The 20334-nt window shown below is 43.0% G+C and overlaps 1 protein-coding gene across 1 annotated transcript in view; it reads left to right on the forward strand.

The window, feature by feature from the left end:
- Nucleotides 1–20334, forward strand: part of Ush2a (usherin) — a 669744-nt gene that overhangs the window by 284232 nt on the left and 365178 nt on the right. Inside the window, 2 exon segments of the mRNA XM_041635252.1 lie at nucleotides 484–508; nucleotides 1435–1626. Of these exon segments, the coding sequence (XP_041491186.1) occupies nucleotides 484–508; nucleotides 1435–1626 (217 nt within the window).

Here is a 20334-nt window from a genome sequence, read left to right on the forward strand (position 1 = left end):
TTTCTATCTCTGTTTAATAATCCACCAGGTTCTTAGCAAATATGCTCTAAAAGCCTGCTTTTAGACAGTTTAGTGGGTATCTAGAAAGTATGGACGTAGCTTACTCTCCAGCTTGACCCACTGTGGAGCTCGGAAGGCACAGCCATGGTCTGACCCCTGCATCCTATGTCATCAATTCACATTTGCAATCCGACCACAACACCACGCAGCTCCCGAGGGCCGGAGAATAACTGCACTATTTAATTATTTTTGAGTTGGTTTTGCTTGTCCCTTATGAGAAGACCATCTGGTAGACAGTGCACCACATTTGCCTTGCACCACATTGCAGAGCTAATAAAATCAGCATCTCTCCACTTGTCTCTTTCCTGGCAAGTTGGTTCTGTGTCCTGTTTTTCGTAGATGCCTGTAGTGTCTTAAGTGCACAGAGAGTGCTATTCTCTGTGTCTCCTCTCATCCTTAATGTTCACTTTGTTTCCCTTCAAGCTGTCCTGCTGCATTGGTCTGAACGGTAAAGTCAGGGAGAAGACTATTTGATGTGGGAAACCCTGCTGTCTCCCGCTGTCTTCGCCATTCATTGATGGGGCTCAGAAGCCCAGGCGCAGTTAGAGCAGACTCTCATCCATCATCCTGCCACACACTTTCTTGGGCTCTTTCTTTGTGTCCCCAGTGCAGTCAGCTGTGATGAAGTTGTTACTAATCAGAGCTGTGCAAATATCTAATAAATAGTTAAGGTTACGGATTTTTGAAATTGGGACTCAGCTTGCGAGGTCTTTTATACTTCCTCCAAGTATTCACATTTTGTTCTGAGAGATACTGAACAGACTGTCCCTAAAACTGATTTTGAAAGCCATCCAGGCACTAACTCCCTTAACCCCCCAAATGCAATTAAAAGTGTGCCCTATATATCATCACTGCTGGAGCTGTGTTTTTTGAACACCATTTAAAAAACAATCGGATTTGGAAACAGCCATTCAAGTATTATACACAATCACGTGTGTGGTTCCCCCCCCCTTTTCTTGGCTATATGGAAGGTGTAAAAGTGTCAGCTCACCGTATGTAATAACAGCCTAATTGCCTTTCTCCAAAGTGGTACACCATTATATTGCTTCACCTTGTTACCTGCCTACCAAGCGCCTCCTTCCTGATGAGTGTCACTTAAACACGTCGGGTACATTCAATGTTTTCAGAAAACCTGGTCTCAACTTCAAAGAACGTTATGTCGATGGAGTTTTGATGGTTGTGAAATATAGCTTAAACTGAATGGCTCGAGAGGTGCGGTCATATTAAATCAATGCTGAAAAGTTACAACTCTAATAAATTGTATTTATGCTAATGGTCGAGTCTGATTTACGGCTGCCATTAAAAGTGAAGAATAGGAACCATCATCTCCCCAGCCCGGCGCTAGCTCTCCCTTTCTTCTTTCTTCTTTCCTAGCTCCACAGAGTGTGCCAACTCCCTCAAGAGCCCAGAGCATAAATGGATATAGCATAGAAGTGGCCTGGGATGAACCCGCTGTGGCTAAAGGTGTCCGGGAGAAGTACATTCTAAAAGCCTACAGTGAGGATAAGCCCCAGGCCCACATACCCTCTGCCTGTGTTGGGTTCAATGACACCAGCACTCACACAGGTAAGAGAGACTACTGAGTAGGGTCCGTCTTACCTTACACTTTCCTTTGTTTTGATTTGGAATAACAAAATGTTTTTCACACTGTATCCCCCCAAATACATTGAATATACATGTTTTTGCCCAGTGACAAACAAGAATAAGGAACACACACTGTACTGACACATTCACAGGAATGTGAAGCACAGAGCTTGGAAAGCTAAGACAGAAGAATAATGAGTTCAAGGCCAGCCCAGGTTACATTGTAAGAATGAGGCTAGCCTAGGCTATACAGCTATACTCTGCTTCAAAACACGGAAATAAGAAGAAAAAATAACAAGAAAATTTCCACGTAATGTGCTAAATCCTGTGTCTAACTACCTAGGATAAAAGCAGTAAGTCTACAAAGCACACAGCTTCTAGTGCATAGGTCCACTGAGAGGTCCATCTTCTCCCCTTCCTCTAAGGACTAGGCCATATTAGTCATAACCTGTGAATATTTCCTAAATGCCTTTTGAAGGCCATACACATATGCATGCATACAAATTTAAATCATACACATACATATATAAAATATTTATATCCAAGCACAAATATGTATCTGACCATTTTGCATATTTTACCATGTAAAACTTTACTCTTTGGGACTAGCTCAAGTTCACAGAGCCATGATTTATTGTAAAATTGGTGATTAAACCTAATTATCTCAAGGTGGAGGGGGGTTGTAGCCCCAGCCATTTGCCTGGCAAATCGGGGAATCAATTTTTCACAGTGCAGCTAGCCATGAAGAAGGATTAGAAGAGAATACACCCACACACCTCACTGACAAATCTCACACCAAAACCCATGTGTGTAGAAAGAGCACTTTTCAACATTTGGAAATGTTACAGCAGATTTAACTAGAAAGCCGAACAGAGGCCTTTGTCCCCAAGAGGTTAAGACAGCAAACGTGGCAGGAAAAGCTCTCCTCTCTTGAAATATTTGTGACCAGAGTCATCACGTAGATACGAGCATCTCCTTGAGCGCCTTCCCTCATTCCAGCTTGTTTATCAATGATCCCAAGCCGTGACCCCCTTCTTTAGAAGTTTTATGGATAGACTAAATGCCTGCCTATCCCCAATTTTTTAAATTACATTTGTTTATGTGGGTATATTTGTATGAGCACGCAGGCCACAGTGCACATGTTGATATCAAAAACACCTAGACGTTATTCTTGCCTTCCACCATGCGTGTCCCGGGACTTGAACTCAGGGCCTCAGGCTTGGTGACAAGTGCCTTTATCCGCTGAGCCAGTTCATCATCCCACAGCCAAATTTTCTATAAAAACATGTTTTCCACTACCTTCCTCTCTCCAACACGTCCTGATGGAAGCTCAGCCTGACAAAGTCCCCTGCTGACATTTTTCCACGCTGCACAATCGGCTAAAACCTGGAAGCTGTCAAGCAGTTTACCACTGACAGTTTCCAAGAAGCAACAGGCCCACCTTATTTCTATAGCAGCACTAGGCCCTCCTCCATTTCTGTACATTACTTCTTGTAGTCTATTTTTTCAAATTCCCCATGTGAATGTCCCCTTTGCATCCCACTCGCTTGTTGGCTTCATAGTGTAGACTGCATCCCACAGAGGGAGATGAATCCACTGTGCAGGATTTTTGCTAACTTTCTTACCAGTGGACATATGATTAAGCTTAGTCTGTCTTTCCCGTGGTCTGTCCACCTCCTTCCCACTCCCACCACCATCCCTGCTGTGATGGACTGCTTCTGCTCAAACCGTGAACCAGATCAACCCTTTCTTTCACAAGTTGCTTTTATCAACTATTTTTTTCACAGCAGCGAGAAAAGCAATTGATAAAGGGACTTTCAGCAACCTCTGGATCCTTTTCTCATGTCCCTTTTAACCTATGAAATAGAAAAGTAATATATACCCTGAAGAATATTAACGGGCAGTGATCAGTTCTCAGCTGTTGCAAGCGGGACACGTCAGTTCCTCTCTCTGGGCTTCAGATCCCTTTTATGTTAATAAACACCAGAGAAAGTAACTCCATGCTTGTGCAGAACACATAAAGCGATGCTTACCACACATATAAATTAGAGCTGTCAGAGTCTGTGCGCCATGCACACAGTGCTTAAGATTTGGTGACATTTTCCACAAATGAGTAGGGATTTGGGGGCCATCACTCCACAAAGTCTTTACAAGTTATACTTCTACCAGCAAACAGAACACAAGAATTTTTAGTTCATTTCATCTTAGTCACTGTGTTTTATGTTTTTTTCTAAATATTTTCAAATTTGAGAATAAAGTAGGACAGTACTGTTTTAATTTATGTTGATTTGCTTGCTGGAAACACTGGGTATTTGTTAGCTAGCCTGTTTTTTGAGATGTGGCCTAAGGAGGCTCCGTGGCAGTTTTTCTAGAGTGTGTGTCACATTTTTATCTCTGAAATTTCTCTCTATTCGTAAAGAATTCTTGATTTTTTCTTATATCATATAGAACTCTCAAATTTTGCCATTTTTATTTAAATTTTCTCTATTAAAAAAACCTTAAGAGATATTAGTTGATATAATACTTTCATTTTTCTATGAGATATTTAAAAATTAAAAACCGTATTTTCTATTCCAGGCAAATTAGTATTTGTTGGTGTTAGGTAGGTCAACAGTAAATACCTTCTTGAAATAACAAATTTATATTTAGGGTATAAGTGAGTCAGATACTGAGGGTGGAGAAGCATTTCCAAGATGCTTTCTGCCTTGCTTTCTGCCATGCTACCTGCCATTTAGCTTGGAGATTCTGATCCTCTGGACCAGTGATTCAGGGGACTGGAACTCAGGTCCTTGCTTGCACGGCAAGTGCTTCACCCACTAAGCCATTTCTCTAGCCCTCTCTTTCTCTGACCTTCTATTTCTGCCATTGTAGGCTGAGGACTCATTGACGTGTCCCCGGAAGGTGTGTGTGCTGCTCACAGCTCGAACGGGCGGGCAAGCACAAGCACAGATGGGATCTTAGGGAAAAAAGACAGCTCCAGGTTTACCGTAGAGCTTTGCTGATGCAGACACAGAACAGTGGTGGAGAGGAGCCCGTGCATCGAGCACCTTGAGTCACCTTGGGTAATTACCCAGGACAGAGAACTCCAGAGTAAAGAAAGTAAAGACTAGAAAGTGAGATGAGGAGATGGCAGGGTTGACCCCAAGGCTGGACTGGGTGGCAGTGGGAGAGGTGGGCAGACTGGAGGGTGGCAACCACTTTTTGAAGCAGACATCATCACTCCAATAAGCCTTGCTGTCACTTGGGAAAGCATCCCTCCTTTGGCATAACTGAGGTGACTTTGGTTGAGATTTTAGTATTTTAATTAATTTTCCTCTTTAGAATCACATTTATTTGACTAAAATAATGCTGATACCGGGTGTATACAAGCTCTTTAGATTTATTGCCTGATGCAGGATTCTTTACCAATTAAGTTGAAAAGTATTTTCAGAAAATGAATTCATTTCTTTTCATTAATTATTTTTCTGTTTTATAATGAGTTATTTTATTCTCCAGATATAGGCCTTTTGTCTGTGGAAAGTTCGGCCTTACATATATGATCCTGACTTTTTGTGAGAAACGGCAAGTTTTCAATTTACCTCTTTCTTCTCAGGTAGCCCTCCCTTTATTTTAGCTATTCAGAACTTGTGACAGAGCCTGGCCTGGCGGCACACGTCTTTAAGACCAGTGCTCAGGAGGCAGAGTCAGGCGGATCTCTGTGAGTTCGAGGCCAGTCTGATCTACAGAGTGAGTTCCAGGACAGCCAGGGCTACACAGAGAAAACCTGTCTCGAAACAAAATAACAGCAAAAACCTGGTGTCAAGTCAATGCATGCCCAGAGTCCACTCCTGCCAAAGATTTGTCGCATGACCAGAGACAAATTTAAAACAATATCACTGAAATGTTCTTCAATATCTCAGTGGGATATAAACCCTCATTTATTTAGTTATTGCTGCAAAGACAAAAATGAATTTCTCATGCAAAGTATTTTGCTTAGAAATATAAATATGAGAAATTCTCCACCATAGTTACACTTATTGATCTCTAAATTACAGTTTTTGAATTTTAGGCTATTGTCTCATAATTTTTTGTGGCTTTTTGTTCTGTTTTATGTTTTTGAGGTTTTGATTATTTTCATTTGACCTTCCCAACTGACGTTTAATTCTTTTAAAGTCTTAAAGGTTTTATTTCTCCATTCCTTATTTTGCTAGCTTTTCCTTCCACCTCTCTCTCAACATTCTCAATTGTCACCTGCCTGTCTGGTCATCATTTGACTTGTGTCTAGATTCATAGAGACCATATTTATTAATTGCACTCAAATGGTGCTTTAGAGATTGTACAGGCATTCTGGGTTGAATGTGAAATGAACTTTCCCCCACAGGCTCATATATTTGAACACTAGTTGCCCAGCTGGTGGCTTTGTTTAGGGAAATTGTGTATCTGGGGATATGGAACCTGTCTGATGGATGCATTCACTGGAGGCAGACCTTGGAGAGTTATAGCCTATGGTGGTTTGAAGAAAATGACCCCCATAGGCCCATAATGTTTGGCACTATTAGGAGTTGAGGCTTTGTCAGAGGAGGTATGTGTGGGGGTGGGCTTTGATGTCTCAGAAGCTCAAGTTAGTCCACCTCTTGCTGCCTGTAGATCAAGATGTAGAACCTTTAACCCCTTCATCAGCATCCTGTCTGCTTGCACACCACTATGTTTCAACCCCTGCATCAGCATCCTGTCTGCCGGAACACCACTATGTTTGTTTCCCACCATGAGAACTAAACCTCTGACATTATAAGAGAGCCCCAATTAAATGTTTTCCCTTATAAAGAGTTGCCAAGCCCATGGGTCTCTTCACAGCAACTGAAACCCTACTAACTAAGGCATAGCCTGATCCACTTCTGCCCTTCTGTGCACTCTGTCTGTGGAGCCTTGTCAACTGTCCTTTTCCTTGCTGTCAGAAGTTGGTCTGCTGCCGTGCCTTCTGCACTGGGACAGACATAGTTCCTCCATTTGCTGACTCTACTCCCCCAGGACCTCACCTTCTGCAACCCAGTAGCTCCATCCCTAGGAAAACCAGGTGGTTTTCTGCTTTACTGGTCAGAGAGCTGGTGCCAATGAAGGCTTCCACAGGGAGATGATAGGGTCTATTGGGGAAGCTTCCATTGCCATCACCAGGATCTCAACTATCTCAACTCGTTAATGAATTAGGGTCCTGAAGGCCAGGGGTTTTTCTCATTCACTAGGAATTCAAGTTTCCTGGCCCTTGGTGATGTACAGCTAAGTTCTCTTTGCCTCTTGTCCTTCAGATATTCCTCAACGTTTACCTCTGTTATTGGAGTCTCGTAAGCTATGTCTTCCTAATGAGGAGTCTTTGAGACATCCTGAAACCTTTTGTCCATTTACAGAGCATCAGGTTTAATGGGTTTGGAATGGAGCTGTACACCAGCGTTTTAGAATGAATAGTTCTCGTGTTCGGCTAACACTGGGAAATACAGTTAGCAGTAGAAATACACCCATTATCAAATTTCAACTTCATTCATAAATCCTTGTGGTAACTCTTCCTTCCCAGCTTTAAACTTGAAAATTTAGAATGGAAAGAGATGTTTTCCATATAATGTGTAAGTGTAGATAACAAAATATTAAACAAAGACAAAATATTAAACAAGAGAACTGAGGGAGACAACTAAGTGTCGTGGTTTGGGGGAAGAGGGAGATGTTATTTATGCCTTCGTATGACTCACGCGAAGGCACAGGTCAAAAGAAGAGCAAGTGATTAAACACAAACACCAGGATGGAAAACTAGACAAGCAGAAGAGGGCAGACAGAATATTCAAATATTGTGCTCATGGGTTTGACCACTAAAGGATTCAGTGAGTATAATCCCACCAGCAGTGAAGAGTCCAAGGGTTAATCGACCCCCTTAGGAGCAAGGGCCCCCTTTGGGCCACAGGGCCTCAACTCCACACCTTCCCAAGGCCAGAGTTCAGAGTTCCTTTCCTCCACCTGAGCCTCTGGGTAGGACGCTGCACTGCCATTGCTTCTTATTTCTGTAGACTTCTGCAAAGGGCTCCAATTAGCTTTCTCCAGCATTTGTGGATTTTCCCTTTTGGCCCCGTTAACATGCAAAGCTGCAGCCAGAGTCCAGCCCTTTCCCCTCTGAGTGAGGCTGCTCAGGGAGAGGTGCAGAACCTGATCTGAAATCAGACCGAGAGAGAGTCAATCCAAGAGTTCGCACATACATGGCTGTTGTTTTCCTTGAGCTGTTTGAGTGTGTGGACTTCATTAGCAGATAATTAGAGCACCTGGCATCAGGCTAAAGCTGTAATTGCTAAATAAAAATTCTCTCAATATTCCTGTTATGTATGTGGCATTGTCCTAAAAATCTGAGGGTTGCATTCCTTCTCCTAGGTACTAAGTAATTATTATTATTATTCTGCCAGAAAAATTGAAATTTACTATTCACTATAGTTTACCAGATGGACCAACAATAACCATTTTCCAGATCTTACAACCAAATCTACACTTATATAGAAAAATACGAAATTTCAATTTATAGTTCAATTGGTAAGAGCTTTTCCCACTAAAACTCTTGCAGCCTCTGCAGTTGAATTTGCCTAAGAAAAAAAGAAAAAAGATAACGGCTACCTGGAAATCTATCATTTCTCTTCTCTCTTGGATGGTTTCTGGTAACAATTAGTGATTCAACTCTATCACGTAAAGTGATTCCCGAATGACTTATGAAACACAGCCTTTCTCACAGGAATCCCGTGCTAGAATTGAAAACTCCGTGCTTTGCTTGTTTTCCCCATTTGCACTTTTGCACAGGGCTGGTGGACCACGAACGATGACCTACAGGGTACAGCATGCTGGTGGGGAAGGGCTGGTAGGCTGGAATTTACCCATGTTCCTCCTTCCCTCCCTATTCCAGCTGCCTTAGAAACACCATGGTCCACAGGGAAGGGTGGACATGGTCGGCACAGGGCTGCCAAGAGCTCACAGAGCGAGGAGGTGAGAATACCCTGATGATTGTTCTAGGATGCGAACCCCTACCCAGGCTAGAAATAGAATACATGACTCTGAAATTCTTTATTTTTAATTTAAAATGAACTTTACAAATTTTCTCCTTTCTTTTTATTTCTAATTTGTTTTTGATAATTTTAGATATGAGTACTGTATTTATATCATTTCTCATGTTTGCACCTCCCTCCAATTCCTCCTGCATCCCCCCTTCCTTTTCCAATTTTTGATCTCTTATATATTTATATTTTTATAAATTATTTATAAATTCAATCTACTGAGCTTGCTTAGTGTTGCTCAAACATATTTGTCTTTAAGGATGATTGCTGGGGATCGGATAACCTATCAGGGGCCTTGTCCATAGAGAAGACTGATTGCTCCTCTCTGGGCAACTATTAATGCCTATAGCTGTTCTTCTAGGAGTGGGGCCTTGGGAGTTGCCCCATCTGTATTAGTATGTCAGATGGTGTTGTCATTGTTCAGATCTTATCTACAAGTATATTGAGACCTCATAGCTTCAGCTTCCCTGTTATCTGTAGACTACACTGTCTCTCAGCAGATGTCCTGTCTCTCTGGCTCTTAGAGACTCTCCACATCTTCACCTGTGATGGGCCCTGAAAGGCATGGCTGTTGTATTGTAGATGTTTCAGTTGGAACAGGGTGTAACTCTGAAGGTCTACCCAGCCCACTCCCCACCCTGAGGTGCCGAGTAGAACACAAGCTGCTGACTATTGATATGGGAAATGAAAGAAAACTCTAAAGTTCATGGTGTTCACTTGCCTGAGAGGAAAATGAAAGCAGTGCAGTGACTGGTTTGCTTAGTAAAGCTGTACCCACGTGTGGAAAGCACATATGTTTGACTCTGACCTTGAATCTGGGGCCAGACTGAAGACAGGGTGGAAGAACCTGAAACAAAGCCATCAATAAGCGATGGTACCCATTCCTGAAGCTGTCCATATCTGTTAACTGGAAAGAATGGGTGAGCTATTTGGGGGTTTCCCATCTACTGATAAAAAGTAAAACTTACTGTTGGGATGCCTCCAAAGAAAATGAAGGGTTAAAATAACCTTAAGAATCACAGAGAAAGGAAGAATTAGATGGGTACCAAGAACCAAGCATCCTATACTTGATGGAAAGTAGAAGGAGTTGAAGCGGGGACTTTAAATCATGTGACTCCTGTCTCAGGACTGACCTGGCCTGCCTTAAATCCAGCTATTATCTGATCAAGGAGGTTTTATTATACAGACCTATATATGTTGGTATCTTCGTTGGGGTTTCTGTTGCTGTGAAGAGACCCTATGACCATGGCGACTCTTATAAAGGAAAACATTTCATTGAGTCTGACTAACAGTTCAGAGGTTTAATTCTTTATCATCATGGTCGGATGCACAGCAACACACAGGCAGACATGGTGCTAGAGAAGGGGCCAAGAGTTCTACATCTGGATTGACAGACAGCAGGAAAAGAGAGACGCTGAGCCTGTCTTGAGCAATTGAAATCCCAAAACCCACTTCCAGGGACACTCTTTCTCCAAGAAGGTCATGCCTGTTCCAACAGGACCACACTTCCTAATCCCTGTGAAGTAGTGCCACTCCCTAAGGACTAAGCTTCCATGTATATGGGCCTATGGGGGCCATTCATATCCAAATCGCCATCGTGGGTATATGTAAATATGAGCATATGTATGTTCTACATTTAAGTTATATGCAATGTAGATTGTCTTTATATTTACCTGAGAAGTCTGTAATGACATCATTCTAGTTTAATACAATGCGATTTTTCCCTACTCAGCTGCGAATGTTTATTCCGTGGTTTCTAAATGGCTGCTCTTTGTGCGCGCGCTTTATTTTCTCATTAGATGATAAGCTCTTACAGAGCAAGTGTTGCGTTTGATACCCACTTTAGGTCGTGTGTAATACTTTTTCTATGAATAAATTATGGAGTGTCTGCTACTAACTCTTAGTTAACGTGAAGTTAATATTGTATATTACACCAGGCTGAGCTGGGCTAGGAATTGAACTACTGTTCCTTAGTAGAGTTTCATCATACTTACGATTCTCTAGAACTTTCTTATAAAATGGCATACAGAGTCAGTCTTGATTTAAACATGTATTTGCAGTTTAACGCATATTTTCTCCATGGCAGAAAATTAATGGTAAATGCAAAGGTTCTGAATAGTGGTTTCTAAATTTTTACTTCATAATGAAATTCAGAAATCAAACATTCGCAGTTTAACATAATGGAGGCCTGCACCACATCGACCTTGATGATAAACATACATAGCAGAAAATATTCATTGATTTTAAAAAGCATAGCCATTATGGCAACTAATAGTTTGTATAACTCTGATGGCTGTACATCTATCAGGGGGGCAATATCCAGAATATATAAAGAACTAAACTAAATAATAAAAATACCAGAAAGATTATCTAATCAATAAATGGGCAAATGAATTCGACAGAGAGTTGTTAAAATAAGAAATATAGAATGGCCAGTAAAAATGTGGAAAAATGTTCACATAAGGAGAAACACAGGCTAAATTTGATGTACAATTCCAACTCGCTCCTGCTAAAATGGCTATCATACCAAGAGAGAGAAGAGAAGGAAGAACAGTAAACACTGTGAAAACTTGGGAGGAAAAACAGCCATAGACTGGTGGTGGGGATATAACCTGGTGCAACCCCTGTGGACACACAGCAGAGCTTCCTCAGAATCAACCAATAACAGAAAAAGAGAATGACTGTATCCTCCTTGCATGTGCCCCAGGACTGTAAGTCAGATTACAGAGTTACTTGAACATTTATGATGACCATCACCCTATTCACTGTAGCCAAGATCCAGAACCAGCTTAGACGTCCTTCAAAAGCTAGGTGAATAAAGAAATGTGGTACGTGTACACAGTGGAGCCTAACGTGTACACAGTGCAGCCTTACGTGTACACAGCGGAGCCTAACGTGTACACAGTGGAGCCTTACGTGTACACAGTGGAGCCTTCCGTGTACACAGTAGAGCTTTGTTCTGCCATAAAGAAGAGCGAAAGTCAAAAGGAAGTCTTCAGGGAATAGAATGGGATCCTCTAGGAAGGAAAAGGGAAGGAGCAGATGCTTGGGGTGAGCACGTGAAATACGCACAAACCCAAGGGAAATACCATGATGAGATCTGTTATTTTCTAGACTAAGATACAATAAATCAGCTATTACATTCTAGGCTAGACCACCAGAAAGCACCCAAATACAGTGAAAGACTAGGTAGGAAAGGAGAATTATAAGACAAGCTGAGGAACGGTTTATCATCATCTCTCTACTTCTCAAATGAGCTAAGCCACAAGGAGGCTTCTCTGCAAACAGGTGTCACAGTTAGTCGATGTGGCTCTCCTACACCAGCACCACAGTCACTTCATCCGTTGGCTGTGCCTCTTTTGGGGTCAAATCTTTGGCTCCGCGTTCCACTGCATGGGCCTCTCCTCTCCAGTGTGATTCCACCCAGCAAAACCTTGGACAGCTCTGCAGATTTGCTGAAAAGGTGTGTTTTAGATATGCTCGGCCTTGGGTGGACGGCTGTGATCAGAACTCGGTGGCATGGCTATGGGGACTGCTGGGAAAGGCTAACCTTACTCCACTGAGCCATTTGTCTAGCAGGAAGGAAACTTATTTGGTGGAGGAAAAGTGTGTAATATGTGCCAGGAGGTCAAAGAGTGGTCTCTGCCACCATCTGCAAACCAGGGAAGAAACGAAGACAGAAATTCTTTTCAGCGTGATTGTTCACAGAAGGACTTTGAGGAAGTCTGTGCCGGTTTTTATAGTACTCCATAAATTTATCTGTAGTTTATTACAAACTCTTTCCTTAAATGTAAATCTTGTAAGAAATTGGTCAGGAGATTTGCAGAGGACAAAAATATGACAGAAATTGTAAAAATAGAAGTGATGTCATCTTCCTGCCTTGCTAATGTAGAAGAATTGCATTAGGGTAGGCGGCGTTGGTGAGTTAAGAGCTTTGTCTGCTTCCCTGGAATGTGTAATGTGCCTGGCAAGTTACTCCTCAGAAGATACTGTGAGGCAGTCTGCCTTTTAGTTTTCTGGTTTTTTTTCTTTTTAACAAGAAATTCATTTGAGCCTGAAAAGAATTTCCATTATAAGCATCTGAATTTCAATTTAGTGAAACACATAGCATGGTAGAAAATGAAGATAATATTTAAATCCTGCTGTCCAGTGATCAGCAATAAGGTATGCCTGTATGCTCACAACATTATATATATATTATATATTATATCTATATATTTATCTATATATTATATAGATAAAGGAAAGGAAGTTCTCCCAAACTGTTTCTACTCTTTATCTTTTTATAATTGTATTGTATTTGGAATTAATCAGAAAGCTACCAACATTTGATATAAACAAAGACACAACACACACATTCATACACGCATGCACATACACAGACACACACACACACACTTCCTTATGAGTCAGTTGTCTCCCTTAAGGAGTGTTGTCAACTGGTTTAAGAGACAAATCACCCTTTGTAGACAGCTTTTGTAGTAAGGTGAATCTCTGAACGCATTCTAAGGTGCATTTTCAATGAAGTATTTGCTATTAAAAGTGCTCTGTTGTTTTTAACGAGGCTTCTCTTTTCGCCTCTGTAGGTTGGGCTTATGTCATGTGGGAACAAGAAAGATCAGAAACCACAGTGTGACCTTGGCTTATGAGCACTTTATGTTTCTCTGCACTCTGCAGTCCTTCTAAGAACCAGATGACTCCATCAGACTTGGACCCAGCAGGTGGGACAGTGGTTAGCAGAAATGGCTTTCCTATAGCTCCCCCTGCCTCCAGCTGAGTCATGTCTTTATTCTTCACCATTGTACTCAGTTCAGCGCCTGCCCTTCCTGTGGTGTGAGGAGTTAACCAAGCCTGTGGCTTCAAACTTCTTTGGAATTGAGATGACGGAGACTCTGACTCTTACCGAGAAGCAGGCATTGATTAAAATTTTGAGGTTAGCTGTAAGCCTGCTGAGAGAATCTTCATGGGTAAATCTTTAAGGTCAATTCAAATGCTGCTTAAACCATTGTCTAAGTCTGGGATTAGGCCCCGTATTTTATAAAGGAAACAGTTATCCTTTCCTACTTGGAAAACATCAGAATCTGCGTAGTCTTGGATCCAAGGTGTGCGATCACTGATGCTCCCCAGGAGAAGTTCTGAACTAGGCCACAAAGTTCATTTGAAAGAGATTGACTATTGAAAAGATTAGGTTTTTTTCTAAGAATTGCTTAGGTGTGGGGAAGAGCTGTGGCTATTCCATTATTCAAGTCCATTGAAGACGAACGCTACTTTATAAATGCTATCGGTCTTATTTTTATGTTTTATTAGTCTGTGTTTACTATATAGAATAGTCATCTTTGAACCAAATTCCCTGAGCCTTGGAAGAGGAGATGCAAACGTCCCATTTGAGGCTGAGTATTCAGCAGCCCTGTGTTCCCATCGGCTTCTTGTGAATTAACGTGCTACTGACAACCACAGATGCAGGAGTCCCAGCATACTAGGAACTAGAGGAAGCAGAAGTATCTGTGGACATTTCCAAATATCTCTTCTAGACTCGTGGATTTTCATCCAGACTTAACAAGTGTCATTATATAGTTTCTTGGGTCAATGTATCAAAATGTCTGGGTTAGAACTTTGTTTCCAAGGGGATGTTTATAGTGTGCAAAATTTGTTGCATGCTGGATTGACTCCCTCCCTCCAATCCATCTACTGGGCTGGCTCAGATATACACTTGAGAATTAGACTTTAGCAGTGCCATGGCAGCGTCTCAAGGCAAAAACTGTCCTCTTGTCTTCTCCTTTGCTCAGCCTCTTCCATTGCGTCCCTAGCGATGAGCGGTTCAGCCGATGTGATGTCCCTTACCAGATGGCCCTCTTAATAAGTGCCTTGTTCTGGCCCACCCTCGCATCCTTGATCCAAATGTGAAATGCCAGCAAATAAATCAGAGCGTGGCACTCGGCTGAGTTCTCAGGAGATGGAGGGAAGCCCCAGGGAGAGGAAGTGAGAGACAGCTTTTCTGTAGCTGTGTGTCCGCTCCTTATTATGGTCAGGAAAAAGAAGACATGGGGGGGGGGGTTAGAAAGAGAGAGTTGCAGAGGGAGAGAGAGAGAGACACAGAGAGAGACAGAAACAGAGAGACAGAGAGAGAGAGAGAGAGAGAGAGAGAGAGAGAGAGAGAGAGAATAAACTCTCCATGATGTTCTGACTACCTCTCTCCTAACATGCAAACATCCCATCTGAAGCATCATACATGATCCTTGCAGGGAGTCCACTGGCTTCAGACTCGGGGTAGACAATGCCATCCACGGATTTTACCACCAGACTAAAAAATGCAACAGAAATGAGTGGGTAATGAGAGCAGAGCAGCCAGGTCTTTAATTGAATTAAAAGCTGGGTGACATCAATGCAGACACCTGTCCAATTACAGACAGGCCAAGGTGTTTACCGTTGCTGTACAAGCCATTCGAAGATGACAGAAATCTTTCCGCCCACAGATTAGCATAATGAAGGAGAACAGATTACAGTGGATGCTCGCCAAACACATAGCTTGGCAGCTGGGGGTGGGTGGGGGAGGGAGAGGCATCGGCTGAAGAATGGAAATAGAAGCTCGGTCCTCCATCTCTTCTCCAGAATGGCTGCCATCTTGCTTTGGTTTCAGGTTATTTTTGCTGGCAGAGCCTTTGGACATTGAGTCAAAAAGTTAATCATAAAATTTCAATGTCAAAGCCACCTCCCATGCTCTTCTGTTTCCCGGTGCATTGGCTGGGCTCCTATTAGAGGCACTGCAGCTGGTACAGCTAGTGGCAGCCCCGCGTGAATGTTCTCCAAGGGAGCCAGGCTGCCTCCAATTGCTCATAGTTCTCTTTGCAGCCTTTGAAGTTGCGGGAGTGGAGGGTGAGCAAAGGAAAGAAAGATTTGGTAAAATCAATCTAGTGTTGGAGATACTTGTCTGTCAGTCAAAAGATACAGTGTAGGTAGGGGGCATTGGTGGTGAACTGGAAGGAAAGTTTCCACTGGCACAGTGAACCAAAAAGTGTCCACTTTCAGTAAACTGTAGTATGTGCCTGTGTGAGTGTGTGTGTGTGTGTGTGTGTGTGTATGTGAGAGAGAGAGAGTGTGTGTGCGTGCATGAGAGAGAGAGCAAGTGAGAGAGTGAGTGCTTGTGTGTGTGTGTGTGTGTGTGTGTGTGTGTGTGTGTGAGAGAGAGAGAGAGGGGGGGGGCGGGAGGGGGGAGGGAGAGAGAGAGAGAGAGAGAGAGCACGCGTGTGTGTGTGTGTGTGTGTGCATGAGAGAGAGAGTGTGTGTTTGCATGAGTACAGTGTGTATATGTGCAGGCTACAGGATTACCTTACTGTTCTTCCTTAGGCACTGTCTTTAGACAGGATCTCTAACTGTTCTAAAGTTAGCAAAGTAGGCTCAACTGGCAAGCCAGGTAGCCCCAAGGGTTCACTGTCTCCGTCCCCCCAGCTCTGGGTTTACAAAGTCTGCCTCCACACCTGGTTTGTTTGTAGGGTGGGTCGATTTGGCCTATTCTGGGGCTTGAACTCGGGCTCTCATGGTTGTGTGCCCACCAACCATATTATCAGCAGGGACACTACGGATAGTAGCACGTCCTCTGCACTCATTGACCTGGGAGTCATTGGGGTGACTTCGACATTGCGGCTTCTCTGTGCACAAGCTCTCCTCCCTACCTGGATGGGTTTCCTTCCCTTAAACAAAGTACCAGCCCTTCCTTGAGAGCTTGGGTTTTGAAGAGACTCTGTACTTGACTTCAAACTCCCCTGGTGTGGTATGTCAGGACGTCTCAATGCCAGGCATTAATGCACAATGCATTATCGCTTAGAGTGAGATTCAGGGCCCTGCTGGGGCCAGCAATCCATGCCCGCACACTGATGTTCCTAAGCTTCATGGGACACTCACACTTTTAAGACATCGATAATGCTTGCTTTATGCTTATTGAATGCTGCTTCAGCTTGCCTTCTTCCATTATCAAGAAAGACTGGCAGGCTTTCTGACATGGTTGGGGCCATTTTCTAATCTCACAGACTTTTGTGGCTGAAAGGAAGTTTGAGAGGTCATTTGCCTAGTGAATGGGACACTCAAGTTGAAAAGGATTTCTCAGTGTTGTTCCCCCACAAGGACATCCATCTGAGACCCACTTCGAGTTCACAGTGTTGGCATCTACTTCTTTGCTGTCATAACGGGTTGGCCCCTTCCTCTACAGACACATTTCTCTCTCTAGAATTCTTTGTGTAACTCTGTCCAACTTTAATTTACTTGGTGTTTTGTAGGAGCTGGGAGGAAAGCCTCCACTGGCTCAGCGAACCAGAAAGTGTCCACTTTAGGTAAACTGTAGTGCATGCACGTGTGTGTGTGTGTGTGTGTGTGTGTGTGTGTGTGTGTGTGTGAGAGAGAGAGAGAGAGAGAGAGAGAGAGAGAGAGAGAGAGAGAGAGACTGAAGCCTCCTGTCCTGCTAGGATCTAACTGTCAATTTAACAGCCTAGATTCATCTGAGAAAATAGATACACTTGAAGAATTGTTTAGATCAGATTAGTCTGCAGGCATGTTGCTTTGATTGTTTATGGATGCTGGGTAGCCACTCCCATTGTGGGCAGTATAATTTTAAATCAGGGGATAATGGACTAAGTAAGAATGCTTAGGAAAGTGTAAGTTGGCCTGAAAACCAACTGGCAAAGAGCATCCTTTCTGTTCCTATTCTACTTCTTTGGCTGTGGAGCGAGTTTGTTGGAGATCCTATACAGAATAGCAAGCAGGCCCGCCTTCACGTTTTGCCTTGAGTTTATCCCTTGATTTCTTTCAATGGTGGCCTGTAACCTGGAAATGCAAGCTTAAAAAACTAACCTTTCCATCCCTACCGTGCTTTGGGTCAGAGTGGGCAATCGCTGTATGAAACCAGGATGCCATCCGTCATCTTAGACCCACAGGTCTAAATCACACAAATGCCTCAATGCATGCAGCATGTCTGTGGTCACTGCTTCTGCATGCATCTGTGTGTGGCTGCCATCACTGCAGTCCTGCTAGCTTCAACATCTCTTGCATCAAAAACATTGTAAAAAATAAATCATCTTCTCACTCTTCTTTTCTAGAGGCTGAAAGAAGAAATATCGATAGCATAATTTTTTAAGGTCGATTATCACTATGTTTTTCTCTGGAGACAATATAAGTATTTACCTTGATATTCAAAGCAAGATTTGGGAAATCACTTAAGGATCAACAAAGCTGGATTCAAGATGGGCTACTTACTTAGACTCGGAGAGGCATTTTGCCTTTGTTGCTAGCACAGTGTTTTATAGGCATCAACTTGAATGGATCCAGGGGAGTTCCCCACACGGGAGCAAAGGCAATCAGCACCTGTCCCAGAGAGCAGGACTTGCATTATGGATGGGCAGTCTTCCTTTGTGACTCATGCTGAACAGTAATCAGACATGAAGGCAGGAACACTGAATAGTTAGCCTATGCCCCTTGCTCAAGTTCCTAGTCTATATTTGGGGAAAGTTATTTAGACACTTTGACAGACACTTTACATCTTGGAGATGCAGTGTAATGGGCAATCCCCCTTGGAGCTGGGGAAGAAATGTGCGCCAGCCTAGCAAAGGATAGCACATTTTTTAAAAGTGTGATTTAGAAGTCATGCAGACTTGCCACCAGGGATCCAAAGTTGGCAAATCCCCCAAATTCAGTTCTCTTCTCCTCTCTGCTTTTCTTCCCTGGTCTCCATTTTGTAGCTTCCTTTCTTGATTCTGTATGATTGTCTCACCCACTTGGAACAGGACACATACATGCTTTGATAAATGGCCTGAAGAGGGATCTAGTTTCTCTCCATGGTCCTTTAAGGTCTCCAGTCTTAACATGATTTGGTAAACCTTTCTGACAGAGCATAAAGCTGGAGAAAGTATCTTGCTGAGAGGTTAAGAGTGACTATCCTTCATTTTTCTTTAATTAAGTAGGCCTCCTGGATCCCGAAATAGAGTGTGCATCTTCTAAACCCTCATGTCTGAGAACTTTAAGAAAACTTTACTGCTGGATGGCAAAGCCCTTAAGTAAAGAGGACACCAAGTGGAGGAATTTCATGATATATGTATATTCTTCTTAGCCTTAATTGTCTACTTGACTCAGCTTAGTGTCACCTGAAAGGAAAGCCCTGGTGGAGGAATTGCCTATGTCAGTTTGGCCTGTGAGCATGTCTGATGGGAACTGTCTTAGCTGCCCACTGTGGGCAGCACCATTCCCTAGGCAGGGGTGGAGTGGTGAGCAGTGGTGGTGCGGGCTGTATAGGAAAGATAGTTAATCACAATTCTACCTTACCCAGCATGCAGCTTGCTTTCTTCTATGGTTTCTGCTTTGAGTTTCTGCTCTGATGGCAGTCAATTATGAACTGTGACCTGGAAGTTGAAATAAGTCATTCTCCCCATGACAAGCTTTTAGTCACAGTGTCTGTCATAGCAACAAGATGGAACCAGAACAACATGCATACAAAGAGACTCATACAAATAAGCTGGGCCTAGCAAAACACTGAAGCTCACTTTGGAATCCGATTACATGTGGTCCTCCCTAGTGATGTGAACCTTTCCTGAAAAGCCAATAAAACGATTGAAGTTCCACCAAGGTGCTTCAGTTATGATCTGAGGAGATATAATATCTCAATATATCCTTGTGTAAATCTGGTCATCTGCAGTTCCCCAGTGATGACCTTAATACCTAACAGATATTCCTATGTAGGAACCATGTGTCATCAACCACGATACAACCTTATGTCTTCTCTGAGTCAACATCCCTGTCTCCACTAAGGATGTCCATCTGTGAGAGACAGCTTTTGTCACGTGCTACATGATTGACATGATGCACAGGTCGCTTCGTATGCCAGCATGCCTTGCTCATGTTGGCAACTTAAGTTCTATTCTCTGGGGCCTGACTCGCTTCCTGCTGGCCTGGTATTCTGCGAATGCCCCCATGGAAGTTATTTCCTATGTGCAGCCACAGTGGAGTCGCACTTCCCACAGGAAAGATGAGTTGTAAAGCTAGACATGCCAAGACATATTTCATGGTGATGCTTTCATTTTGAGACTAGAATTTGTCTAGTCTCACGATAGAAGTCTTCATGATAGAAGTACTAAGAAATGGGGGAAAATGGAACCTAGGGAGATGGAGAGATGGCTCAGTGGGTAAAGAGCTCACCATACAAGCATGAGGACCTGAGTTCGGATCCCTAGCACCCATGTGAATGTCAGGCAGGTGCAGCAGCTCATGATCTCAGTGGCCAGGAGGTAGAATTGGACACCAAAGGCCGATCCTGGTTAACTAGATTAGTGAGTCATCAAGCTAGAGTTCAAGTAAGATACTCTGTTTCAGTAGATTAGGTTAAAAATGATAGACTAAAATGCCTTACATCAACTTCCGGCTTACACACACATACACACACACACACGTGCTTAAACCATGCACATACATGCAAGCATACATAGACTATCATGTACACACCCTATAAGCACATGAGCACATAGGTCTGGAAAGATGGTTCAGTGGTCAAGGGCATGTACTGATCTTGCTTAGTTCACCTCCCAGAACCCATGTTGGTTGTGGCTCACAAGAGCCTACAACTCCATGCTCAAAGGATCAGACCCCTTCATCCGGCCTCCAC

The sequence above is a fragment of the Microtus oregoni genome, unplaced genomic scaffold (assembly GCF_018167655.1).
Source record: "Microtus oregoni isolate MIOR12 unplaced genomic scaffold, Mior012 000047F_ref0000412, whole genome shotgun sequence".
NCBI lineage: Eukaryota > Metazoa > Chordata > Mammalia > Rodentia > Cricetidae > Microtus > Microtus oregoni.